The sequence below is a fragment of the Sinocyclocheilus rhinocerous genome, unplaced genomic scaffold (genome assembly GCF_001515625.1).
Source record: "Sinocyclocheilus rhinocerous isolate Xijiao unplaced genomic scaffold, SAMN03320098_v1.1 scaffold1084, whole genome shotgun sequence".
In the NCBI taxonomy this organism is placed as follows: Eukaryota; Metazoa; Chordata; class Actinopteri; order Cypriniformes; family Cyprinidae; genus Sinocyclocheilus; species Sinocyclocheilus rhinocerous.
Window position 1 is genome coordinate 275,364 of NW_015656001.1, and position 12,377 is coordinate 287,740.

At 34.7% G+C, this 12,377-nt stretch overlaps 1 protein-coding gene across 2 annotated transcripts in view; it reads right to left on the reverse strand.

Moving 5' to 3' along the window:
• Nucleotides 1-10,265, reverse strand: part of LOC107719118 (protoporphyrinogen oxidase) — a 15,219-nt gene extending 4,954 nt beyond the window's left edge. For both annotated transcript variants that reach the window (XM_016526463.1, XM_016526462.1), the window contains exons 1-11: nt 10,184-10,265; nt 9,328-9,458; nt 8,275-8,409; nt 6,362-6,477; nt 6,150-6,282; nt 5,845-5,989; nt 4,904-5,097; nt 4,699-4,762; nt 4,256-4,374; nt 3,926-4,039; nt 2,526-2,675 (exon numbers count right to left, since the gene is read on the reverse strand). In XM_016526463.1, coding sequence (XP_016381949.1) covers nt 2,526-2,675; nt 3,926-4,039; nt 4,256-4,374; nt 4,699-4,762; nt 4,904-5,097; nt 5,845-5,989; nt 6,150-6,282; nt 6,362-6,477; nt 8,275-8,409; nt 9,328-9,414 — 1,257 coding nt within the window. In that variant the 5' untranslated portion in view covers nt 9,415-9,458; nt 10,184-10,265. The remainder of the gene's footprint in view (nt 1-2,525; nt 2,676-3,925; nt 4,040-4,255; nt 4,375-4,698; nt 4,763-4,903; nt 5,098-5,844; nt 5,990-6,149; nt 6,283-6,361; nt 6,478-8,274; nt 8,410-9,327; nt 9,459-10,183) is intronic.
• Nucleotides 10,266-12,377: the final 2,112 nt, after the last annotated feature.

Consider the following 12,377-nt stretch of genomic DNA (forward strand, 5'->3'; position numbering starts at 1 on the left):
TGTAATTAAAAGGAAGGTTGATGTGACACAGTGTTAAACATGCCTCAGTTCCAACTTTTTTGGAGTGTGTTGCAACCATCAAAATCAAAATTTTTTCATATTTACAAAATACATTTACATTGGTCAGTGAAAACTTTGGAAATCTTTTCTTTGTACTTTTGTCAGTTAAATAAAAGTTAAAGAGAATGAACAAATCACAGATTCTTGATTTTATTGCATTTTACAAAATGTCCCAACTTCTCTGGAATTGGGGTTGTATTATTGCTATTATTATTATTATAATTTATAGAACATTGACATCTTCCAATTTGCCACCATTTCATAATAGCAACAACCAACATCAGGGTATATTCACAGATTACATTATACCATACATACATACATGTTTATAAATTTTTTCTAAATTACAGTTTATGAAAATGTAAAACCATGAATATGTATATGAATATGTATATGTAACAATTTATTAACAGTGGTTCCCTAGTAAAATAATAATATATTTTAAATAAATTTATTTCATACTGTGTGAAGGTACTATTGACATGGAGGCATATATTGGGATTGTACAGACTCAGAGATATATACTGCCATCAAGATGATGTCTTTCATGGGAAGTCCATGGTTATTAGATCAAGACAAAAATGTAAATGAAAATGTATGACCAGTCATGAAAAGGAGAATCAGACAACGATGATCACAGCCTGCTGAGTTGCTATTATTATTATTATAATTTATAGAACATTGACATCTTCCAATTTGCCACCATTTCATAATAGCAACAACCAACATCAGGGTATATTCACAGATTACATTATACCATACATACATACATGTTTATAAATTTTTTCTAAATTACAGTTTATGAAAATGTAAAACCATGAATATGTATATGAATATGTATATGTAACAATTTATTAACAGTGGTTCCCTAGTAAAATAATAATATATTTTAAATAAATTTATTTCATACTAAGTATAGAATCTATTAACATATTTACTGACAAATCCCTCGAGACTTACTGATACAAAAATTATAATTAAACTTTATTTGGGGTACTATTGATGAGGATTATATGATTTTTTAATAATATCAGTATTTAAATGCCAAATGTTTAAAGTGTACCTGAAGTATACTTGCAATAGTTCCACTTTAGCACAATCAAATACACTTCAGTATATCTTTATCTTTTTATTTCATCCCAGGCTCATTCGAAATACGTGCCTCTAAAAACATTTCTGCAGCACCGTTATTACGTACCTTACTGCACATTTCGCGGCAGTTTCAAAGGTCCAGTGAGTGGCGCTAAAACGCGGGTTCAATACGTGACCATGGCACGTTTTTGTTATGTTGATATAGGCACGTATTGCTGTGTTTGTATTACGTTGCTTCAGGTACGTATTGCGGTGGTTCATAATTCAAATATCCGAGGAGTGTCGCTAAAAGTTAATGCTGTATCGTGTTGGAAATATCCCCTACACCAAACCCAACCCTAAACCTACCCGATAGTGTTAACAAATGCAAAAGTGATATAAAAATGCATTTGTTGATGCAGCCATGCTATTTTAACTTCCTTATGCGGATTTGAGCTGTTTTGTTGAACCGTAGTTTGATGGGGTTTGTACTGAAGCTGCAAAGCCGACTTCCATACGTCATCCGCCCGGAACTGCTTCCCTTTACAACAGTGAGCACAAGCTACATTAAAGTTATTATTACGTTTTGAATATGGATATTTTTCTTACAAAAACGCATTGATTCGCTACAGAAGGCCTTTGTTCACCCCCGGAGCCGTGTGAGACACTTTTTTTTAATGGATGGGTGCTTTTTATTTAACTTGTTTTGGACGGAAGCATGCAACACCCGCTGAGTGCCATGAAACAGCTTGAAAGATCAAAGACAATTTTTAATATAACTCCGACTGGATTCGTCTGAAAGAAGAAAGTCATATACACCTAGGATGACTTGAGGGTAAGCAAATTATGGGCTAATTTTCATTTTTGGGTGAACTAACCCTTTAAGTGCAACGCCGTATCGCGTGAGCTACAGAGCAAACTTACTGAATTTGAAAACTCATGCATATGAAGCTGGATATGTGACGCTAACCTTCAAATGCACCAGTTTTCAAATCTCGCAGCATCTTAAAATTGTTTTGAATTCATAACATAATATTCCTCAAATAATCGAAACTGTGAACCTGCAAATCATACTTTGTGTGAAAAGGAATAAAAGTTGTGGGAGTTTTACTGCCTCATGTGTTCATTTCAAACTGCAGCGATTCATATGAATAAGAACGTTTTTTGAGTTTTGCTGAAATGTAGGTAGAGGCATGTATTTCCAATGAGCCTATGTCGTTTTATTTTATACTTGCATATATTTTATAATAGCAATAAGCTACTCAAGGCCATGTTTACAGAGAATGTGGGGTTTTAGGCACACCACTTTGCACAACACACCCCTCACCTGTTGTAAAATCACTGTAATGCACAGCCTCAATGGCTTTTTGCCTTATTTAAACACATAGTCTCACCTTGTGTAAAGCGACACAGCTCCATACAGGTTGAGAGTTTACGCCCAGGTGAGAGGTCACAGCCTGGGTGGCTCGATCCAACAGCGTCTGCTTCGTCACTGAATCAGGATGACCAAACGTCTGCTCAAACCACGCGCCCCCCATCATCACCTTCATTCAAACACACACACAAACTGCTAGTAATTACACTAGAAAATAACACCATTCACAGAAATGGCTACTGTGATGATAACAGCTGGATCATCCTCATAACATCCACTCACAGGACGGATTCCCCAGCTGGAGGGAGTTGCATTATGTTATTCAGGTTGCTAACACTGCTCAAAGCATATTTCAGCTCCTCTAATGGCACTCTGAATCTAGAAGTTTTTGGCCTCTCGACTATATAGATGTTTTCAAGCAGGGGAAAAACAACATGTTCTAAGCAAAGGACATCTAACTATTAAATTAATAATGATTTAAGTGGGTGAGAAATTAATAATGCAATGGCAATTTTTGTTGTTGTGAGGACCACAGAGTACCGAATGCTATTTTTATTACCGCATGTAATATGTTCCTAAAAGGGGAAGGGAGAAGAATTCATGTCAGAGACTCACAAATCGCTGATGGGGCTATTGGTTTAGAGACGCATCTCTCCAGAGACCTTTGAGAGCATCAGGTTCATTTTCTAAACCGGCAAATATTCACCAATGCGTTTTTAATTTTGTTTCTTTATGTATTTTTTTATTTATTTTTAAAAGTGTTACTTTCATTTCACCAGATTTCCTATTTTTAGCCTTGTCCTCACCTAAATGTTTTAACTTTTATTTTATAATAAAAATAATAAAATATTTTATAATAAACATTTCACAATAATATCCTATGAAAAAACCTACAAAATCATAATTTTGTGGATAGTGTGCAATAAACTGTACACTACTGCTCAAAGGTTTGGGGATGGTAAAATTTTTGAAAAAAAAAAGTCTCATGCTCACCAAGGTTGTATTTATTTGATAAAAATTGCAAAATAAATAAATTAAAATAAAAAAGTGAAAAAAGACTGCAATTTAAAATAGCGGTTTTCTACTTTAATATATTTTAAAATGTGATGTGATGACAAGGCTGAATTTTCAGCATCATTACTCCAGTCTTCTGTGTCACAACATGATCCTTCAGAAATCATCCTAATATGCTGATTTGATGCTCAAAAAACATTTATTATTATCATCATTGTTGAAAACAGTTGTGCTGCTTTACTTTTTGCTTTTTACTGTTTTGTAACCATGTAAAAGTATTTACTGTCACTTTTGGCAAATTTAAGGTGTCTTTGCAGAATAAAACTATTCATTTCTTACAAAAAAAAAATCTACTGAATGTAGAAGGTAGAAAAAACCTTAGTGTAAATGAGAGGTCAGTCTCACCGTCAGTCTAGTGGTCAATCCTCCACTCCGATTGTGTTGTGGAAAGGGAACAGAGTCGTACACCACCCCCAACAGACCAGGATCTTCAGAGGAAGGCACCAAATGTCCAAAGCCCTGAAATATTTAGAGCATGTGCACATATACAAACACACTCAATATTAAAAATGCCTACACATGCATAAAGTGCTTTGATGTATGTACAGTTAGGAAAGATCTTCCAGGCAATGAGAATATGAACTGAACAAAACAACCAGACTTGAGTATTTAATGGTTTAGGGGCCTACATTATTTTTTGTCTCATGTATTTAAAATCACTGAGTGAAGTCTTACAGTAAAAGGAAGGATGAAGCCTTCATATTCCAAATTCACCACAGCGACATTTACAGAAGCGATGGATCGCAGCTGTTCCGACAGGTGTTGAGCAGCAGGGGGCAGCACAGAGGCCAATTCTGGTTAAATAAAAATACATAAATAAATTAATGTAAAAATCTACTTTCTATTAATAGGCATGTTGTCTGGGTCTGGCAGTGTGTGAACCTACAGCGCCACAGCAATAGTGATCACACTTAACTTCAGTTGGGAACTCGCTATGTGAATTGAACGTGAGAATACACACAGTAAATGTAAATGTAAATGCATTTCTATTGGACTTTTTTCAGCTTGTATCAATCATTAAATAAACTCACTAAATTAGACTTCAAATGAAGCAAACAAATGTTGTGTACCAGAATAGGAAACATTGGAGTACACCACTGTAAAATGAGTGAATTTACCTGATGCAGGTAGCGTAGAAATCACATGATCAGCTTTCAAAGAGATGCCATCATCTAGTTTGATCTATTTAAAATATATATTTAAAAACTAGTTAAACAACACTCAGTTTCTTCATCATAACTGATGGACTAAAAGATATTGAGTCAGTCCATCTAGGTTGAATGTCAAAATATGTTATGTCTTCCTGCTGGGCCATCATCTCACCTCCCAGCCTCCACCGTTCATATTCAGACTCTTCACTTTGGCATGATGATGAAGCTCCACTCGTTCTCGTCTCTTCAGCATGTCCTCCAAGGCCTCTGGGAATGCCTGCATGCCTCTTTTAAGAGACCACTGAGTCCAGGACTCTTTAGATGCTCTCTTTGCCAAGTCAGAAGAGACTACTTTAGGACCACCTCCTTACATAATATAAATACAAACAAACAAACATTAATCAGTAACACTTTCTATGAAATCTGATCAATTATGCATTGTAAAAGGTATATTAAAGTCTTTATAATAAACAACAAAATCCTAAATCTATGAAATAAATAATTATAAACATAAATTATCCATAAGTAATTGCAATCATGATTAAAATACATGATAAATGTATTACCTATTAATGATAAACAAATATAAAAAATTATTTTCCCAACATTTTTCAATAAAAAAAAAAAAATGCATTATGTTTTTTAAAGGTGTAACCATGAATATATAAATATCATAACGTAATGTCATCATTATATGCGAATTGCGAATACAATATTAACAGTTGCTATACTGGATATATATTTCCATTCAATTGATAATACATTACATAGCGCTACATTAAATTGATCAAAAGTGACAACAAAATTTCAAACAATTTTAAACTATTTAGCAACACGTTTTGTAAAAAATATCAATAATTATTTTGTTGTTGTTATTTTTCAGTATTATTGTTAATGATAATTATTATAATATTATTATTATTATTGTTAATATACAGTATATAGGCCAAAAGGATTCACATTTGTCTTAAACATTTAGCTGAAATGCTCCTTAAAAGAAGCAAATATAAATTCAAAGTCATATTAATGCATTGCATGGTGGCAAAAAAGAAAGTACAAAAACAGATTAGGTGAACACTAGGTTTACACCTACTGGCCCTTCTGCGCCCTCACCTGAACCCATCAGCATGCCCAGCACGATGGAGCCCCGAGACCGCTCTGCTTCATAAAGAGGTGGAAAGCAGGACCGTACACTCAACTGTCTGCTGTCTCCAGCAAAAACTCCTCTACACAGGCTGTCTATGGCTATATCCGCCAACTGCATGGAGAGAGACAATCAGGTGGCCTGAATCAGTTTCAGATTCTCTCCTGTCGCTACACATTTGAGACTGATTTGTCATTACAGCAAAGCACGTCGTACAGGACAAGGACAGCATGGATCGTTTAACAGGTCATTGAGTCTCCATGCTAGTTCTCACCTCAGAACCCATTCGTCTGGACACAAACGCATGCACAGATTCATCTTCCTCTGTCCCTTTCCTGATCAGTACCTCCTTCAGAACGCTCTGAATTATGGGTCGAGAGAAAGGAGGGATGGTGCGGATAACCCCACTAGAGGAAAGGAGAACAAGATAAGGAATATTTATGAATTAAAATAGGTAACTGCACACAGAGTGGAGTTTCTTCTCACCCTGGTCCCGATGGCATCTTGTGCAGCTGTCCCTTCACATACAGGAAGCGGTTCTTAGACGCCACATGATCCTTTGTAACAGGCAGGATTTCAGACTCAAGACCCAACTCAGAGACCTGCACAAGAAAACAATAACTAGAATATTCCTTCTTCATAAATATAAGCATTAATCTTTAAAAGCCTTCAGCCTACAGTCTTTTCTGTCTCCTGGAATGCAGTTTCACTCTTCCTCAAGGTACTTCAGGTAAATCAGAGTAAATAATGCATATTTAAAGGGGTCATATGATGTTGCTAAAAAGAACATTATTTGGTGTATTTGGTGGCACAAGAAAACAATAACTAGAATATTCCTTCTTCATAAATATAAGCATTAATCTTTAAAAGCCTGAGGAAAGGTACATTGTAAATACAGTCTTTTCTGTCTCCTGGAATGCAGTTTCACTCTTCCTCAAGGTACTTCAGGTAAATCAGAGTAAATAATGCATATTTAAAGGGGTCATATGATGTTGCTAAAAAGAACATTATTTGGTGTATTTGGTGTAATGAAATGTGTTTATGCGGTTTAAGATTCAAAAAACATTATTTTCCACATACTGTACATTATTGTTTCTCCTCTATGCCCCGCCTTTCTGAAACGCCTCGATTTTTACCAATTTAAATCACATCATATGACCCCTTTAAGGAAATTTAAATAATAGTAGGAATAAACAGAGGTTGAATAATATATAGCATTGGCATAGCACCGTCTTTAGGTACTGCAATCTACACTACAAACGTTTGAGGTAAGTACGTTTTATAATTTTAAATTATTTTATTTAGCAAGGACATATTAAATTGGTCAAATGTGACAGTAAAAACATTTATGTTATTACAAATTAATAATGTTCTTTTGAACTTTCTATTCATTAAAGGATCCTGAAAAAAAAAAACTGTATCACGGTTGATAACAATACAAAATGTTTCTTGTGCAGAAAATCAGCATATTAGAATTACTTCATAAATAATGGCTGCTGAAAATTCAGCTTTGTCATCACAGGAATAAGTGACATTTTAAAATGTATTATTATAGAAAACAATTTTAATTGTAACAACATTTCATAATATTACTTTTTTTTACAGCACTTCCTATAATAGAAAAAAATCCTAAGGAAAAAAGGGGGGAAACTATTTCTTTTTTATTTTCTATATTGTTGGCTTTTACTATAATTTGTGATATTCTTCATTTGTTAGGAAGAAAGCATCTGCTAATGACTATAAATATATGGTTGCCCTCTTGTGGCTATGCCAAGGAACAACAATAACAATGGCCAAAACTAACATTATCTCAAACTGAGTGATATTGATAAATTCTTATAAAAAGACTAACTCAATTCTAACTCAATTCTTGTATAAAGTCGACTGAAAATTAATGATAATATTCAATTAAATTTTCCTTCTGAAAATAATACTTGATTATGTTTATTATTATAAAACTTAACTATTTACTGAATATTCCTGTTGACTCCCTATTTTCTAAAAGCAATGAGCCATGAGGGTTATAGTAATTTTTACAGTACAGGTACAACCCAACGTTTTTGTTAAGTTGGTGGTAACTGATTTTCCAAACCAATAATAATTTCAGATATTACATGAATGTGATCATGTGAATTTAAATTCTAAAATTCATATAGATTCCTCCATGGCCATGTACATAAATTCACATAGATTTCTCCATGGCCATGTACATAAATTCACATAGATTTCTCCATGGCCATGTACATAAATTCACATAGATTCCACCATGGCCATGTACATAAATTCACATAGAGTCCTCCATGGCCATGTACATAAATTCACATAGAGTCCTCCATGGCCATGTACATAAATTCATATAGATTTCTCCATGGCCATGTACATAAATTCAATATGTATACCATATTCAAAGTGTTCCGGCCGACAGAACCTGCAGGTCGCACCCCTCGTGGTCCCTGTTCAAACACGGCCCCATCATCTCTCCGTATGGAGCGCAACCAACCCCCACATCTCCCAGATTTCTCCAGCAGTACAATCTACATCAGCAGAGGTGGAGTGTGGTGTACAGTGTTAGAGGACATTTGTTATTATATTGACTTAAAATGTGTGCTGCTGACCTTCATTACTAATGTAGCAATGAAAGTATATCTACTGAATCAAAATTTCACATTAAAAACCGGCAACAGCTTCAGCAGCAAATTTATGACTTTCATTGCTTCATCAATGATTACAAGCTGTCTAGATCCCGAGGCTTCAAAGCAGCTCTGAACCATGAGAAATGCAGCAGGGAAAGTTTATTTGCTTTTTAGGAAAGTTGAGTCTGTGATGGTAAATTAACGGTTTTCAATTTTGACCCCAAAATTATTATTCTTGTGTACAAATTTAAATATGAAAATGAAGTTAAGAAGTTCAACTAAATGTTCTACATTAATTCATTATGCGACAAGAGGCTCTTGGCATGAGAAGAACCCTGATCTAAATGATAAAAACACTAGACAGAGTAAAAGGTGGATTAAATTTTGAAGAGTTGAAGAGTGTGGGGACAGTAAGATTTTTTGAAAAGAAATTACTTTAAAAAAAAAAAAATTTACGCTTTTATTCTGCAAGAATCGGTGACAGTGAAGACATTAATAATGTTACAAAATATTAGAATAACATTTGAATGATTTCTGACACAGAAGACTGGACTAACAGCTGCTTAAAATTCAGTTTTACCATCACAGTAATAAATTCTATTTTAAAATACATTAACATAGAAAATACTATTTATAATATTGTAATAATATTTCACAATATTACTGTTTGGTGTATTTTTGATCAAATAAATGCAGCCTTATAGTGAGCATAATAGACATCTTTCAAAAACAAGAATCTTACCAATATCAAACTTTTAAATGGTAGTATGAATGCAGATTGACTAAAGATTTTATGGAAATTATAAGTGGATACTGTACCTTGGAAACATTAGGACACTTGCTCAGATGATGACAGGCCGACAGACCCCCAATCCCCCCACCAAGCACTGCTACGACCTTCTGCATTCAGCTCCAAACACTACCACACCTGCAACAAGACTGACCAAAGTCTAAAACGACAAAGATCGATCAGCGAGTTCATGAGTAAATAATATAACAAGTATTATTATACTAAAGCTACTGATAAAGCATGTAACCTGTCCTTTCCTGATCCAAGAAAGAAAATAAACATTAAAGCTGAGCCAAATTCAGCTACTTGGTCATAATGGATACTGAACGCATCTCTGACAGTTAACTAGACTTGAAAGATAATAATTAGGAAGGAGGGTGTTCAACAATGGTGTGGTGCCCAGTGGGCTCAGATGGGAGTGACAGGGTGGTGGCCCCTGATAAGGTGACTCTGCTGTCATTTATCATATTCAAACAAAAGAGGGAAGAAAAATTTTGTCCTCCAATACCAACTGGCCATTATCTGTTAACTGGACAGAGTTAAACTTAAATCTTAACATATAAATATATATGTCGAGTGACAAAAATATATTGAGGCAAGTCTGACAGCATATTTTACATGATGGTAAGAGTCTCATTATAAAACAGAAACACGACAATACATCCTGAAAATAACACGTATTTTTTGTAACTGCTTAGAAAGATAAGACAAATAAAAAAATAATGACAATGTTTGCAGACTTTCTGACATACTTCACTTTCCTTTGCTGACATAGAGTATAAACAGGAAGACAAAATGTGGAAACGTTTGCCTAAAACCCAAAACAACTGCTAACTTAATAAATATAAATGACATTCATAAAAATTGAGTAAAAGTATTTTTTACCTGCATATAATTGTATAATTTGGACAACACGGCTTCTGCTGTTAGTTACACAAGCGTCTTGTGTAGTAGTGAAGCGACAAGCGAGCGGCAACAGTAAAGAGAAAAGAGTACGTGTGTGTCAAAATAAAAGTCCCATCCCGTTTCTGCACTTGTTTGTATATTTACTAATGGAATACTCGACCACTAGATGACAGAAAAGACCATGCCATTTTCCTAGGATAATAAGTAACCGTTTTCTTGCCTTTTACTAAATCGTTGTCTTTTTCAGTTCAAATGACTGCCACAGATGTGTTGCATTTTGTTATGTCTAAACACAAAGCGCAAATATATAATATATATACATTTGACATAGGCCTACATGTATGACATACATTATACATTTGTCTCATATAGATTTTGGAGTCTTGTATTAAAAATATACCTCTTTTTATTTATTGCACTTTTTAAATAATATTTTAATAAAAATTGAACACATCTTTGCTGCTTTTTACTTATTTATTGATATTCTTATAGAATTTATTTCACTGTCGACAGTTAGGTTGACAAAATACACTTTTGCATCATGGTGGACTGTGGGTGATTTTCAGTTTAATAATTAGACCCCCACTAGTTACATTAATTGTAGAGAATATTAACGTTTTTCTGTGATCTATGAAATACAAATATGTAAAAAAGAGAAAATGTGAGAAACAAAACTCTGACACAGAGTGTGTGTGTATTAGGTTTCACTAGCAGGCCATACTGTCTTTGTGTCACTGAGAAGCTAATGGACCGTGCTAATTTAATCCCATGTGACACAAAGAGGCCCTGGACCTCCCTGCGGTTCAAGAGACGGCCCTGTTGCTTTTGGTATTGCAGAGGCCCCTCTGACCACACGTCGTTGTTCTTCACACTCACACATACCTCGGCTCTGGGGTTGTAGGGGTACTTACCATAATAAAGAACTTGTCTTGAGCTGTGTAAGAACTTCATAGACGCCGTTACCCAAAACACATCACTTCATAAACGGAGATCAGGTTCGGCAGATTGGTCGTATTCCGTGAGCATGTGGAAAGTAGCTTGGTAAATGAAGTCCTCATGCAGTGGACCTGCTTTGAATTTTTATTCAATCATGTAAAGCTCTTTTAAATTTCATAAACAAATTTTTCATGGATTGTCTTCTGTGTTTTCTTGCAGGCTTTTAGTGTGTCACACACTTCGCACTGGACCATGTGGTAGTGTTCATTCGTTTTCTCAACCTGTTTACCACGCTAGGCCTAAATTACAAAAACTGCATGAGTGCAAAAACAAGAGGTGATCTGTTTAAAAGTCTGATTTATTGTTTGCAGAAAAAGGTTTTCTAAACAATCTGCCGATGATAAATTCCCAAGAGATGTTAATTCTTCTTAGCTCAGCAACCATCTTATTTGGAGAAACATTCGCTGTGCATTTCATTAGTATTAAGAGAATGGCTTCTCCTGATCTAATTACATTCAGCTGATACTACATATTAACTATCTGAGCACCATTTTATTAAGATAGTATAAAAGTCTAAATTTTTACAGTGTTGATCAAGCACCATGAGGACAACTAAAGCATGACTCCTTATGCTGGTCATAGTCTCTGCTCAGAGTGCATGGTATGTCCTTGCGAGGTCCTCCTGTGGATGATTGCAGGCAGTGAGCGTGTGCTGATGGGCCTGTAGAAGGGAGACTCATACACACAATATTTACAGTCCTCCCATCTCACCCTGTGCTTTACCCTGCCGTGCGCTGGCGATTTGGCCACTTTATAGAGGAACACGTCATAGTGGACTAACGGGTTGGACTTGGGTAGGATTTTGGAATTTTTGGGAAGGTGAAGCTCCATGTCAATTGTCATTCGTCCCTGGAAAGAGAAGACATGCAAAGACAGGTGCACAAAGCACATTTCCATTGGTACACAATATAAGCAATACATGACCATCTTTCCTCCAATCAAATTAGTGTATAGTTTATAAGTGAATCTCATGAAAGCTGTTAAAAATGTCACATTTCATGCCAAAAAACAACAACATAGAAATGATAAAAATTTTAAGTTATATTTTGCTTTAGGAAATTCTATTTTATGATCATCAAGATTTTTTTAGACATTTATATATTTATTGTACCATATTTCAATATGTGTAAAATCTTATTTCAATGTAAATATACATGATATATATATATATATATAT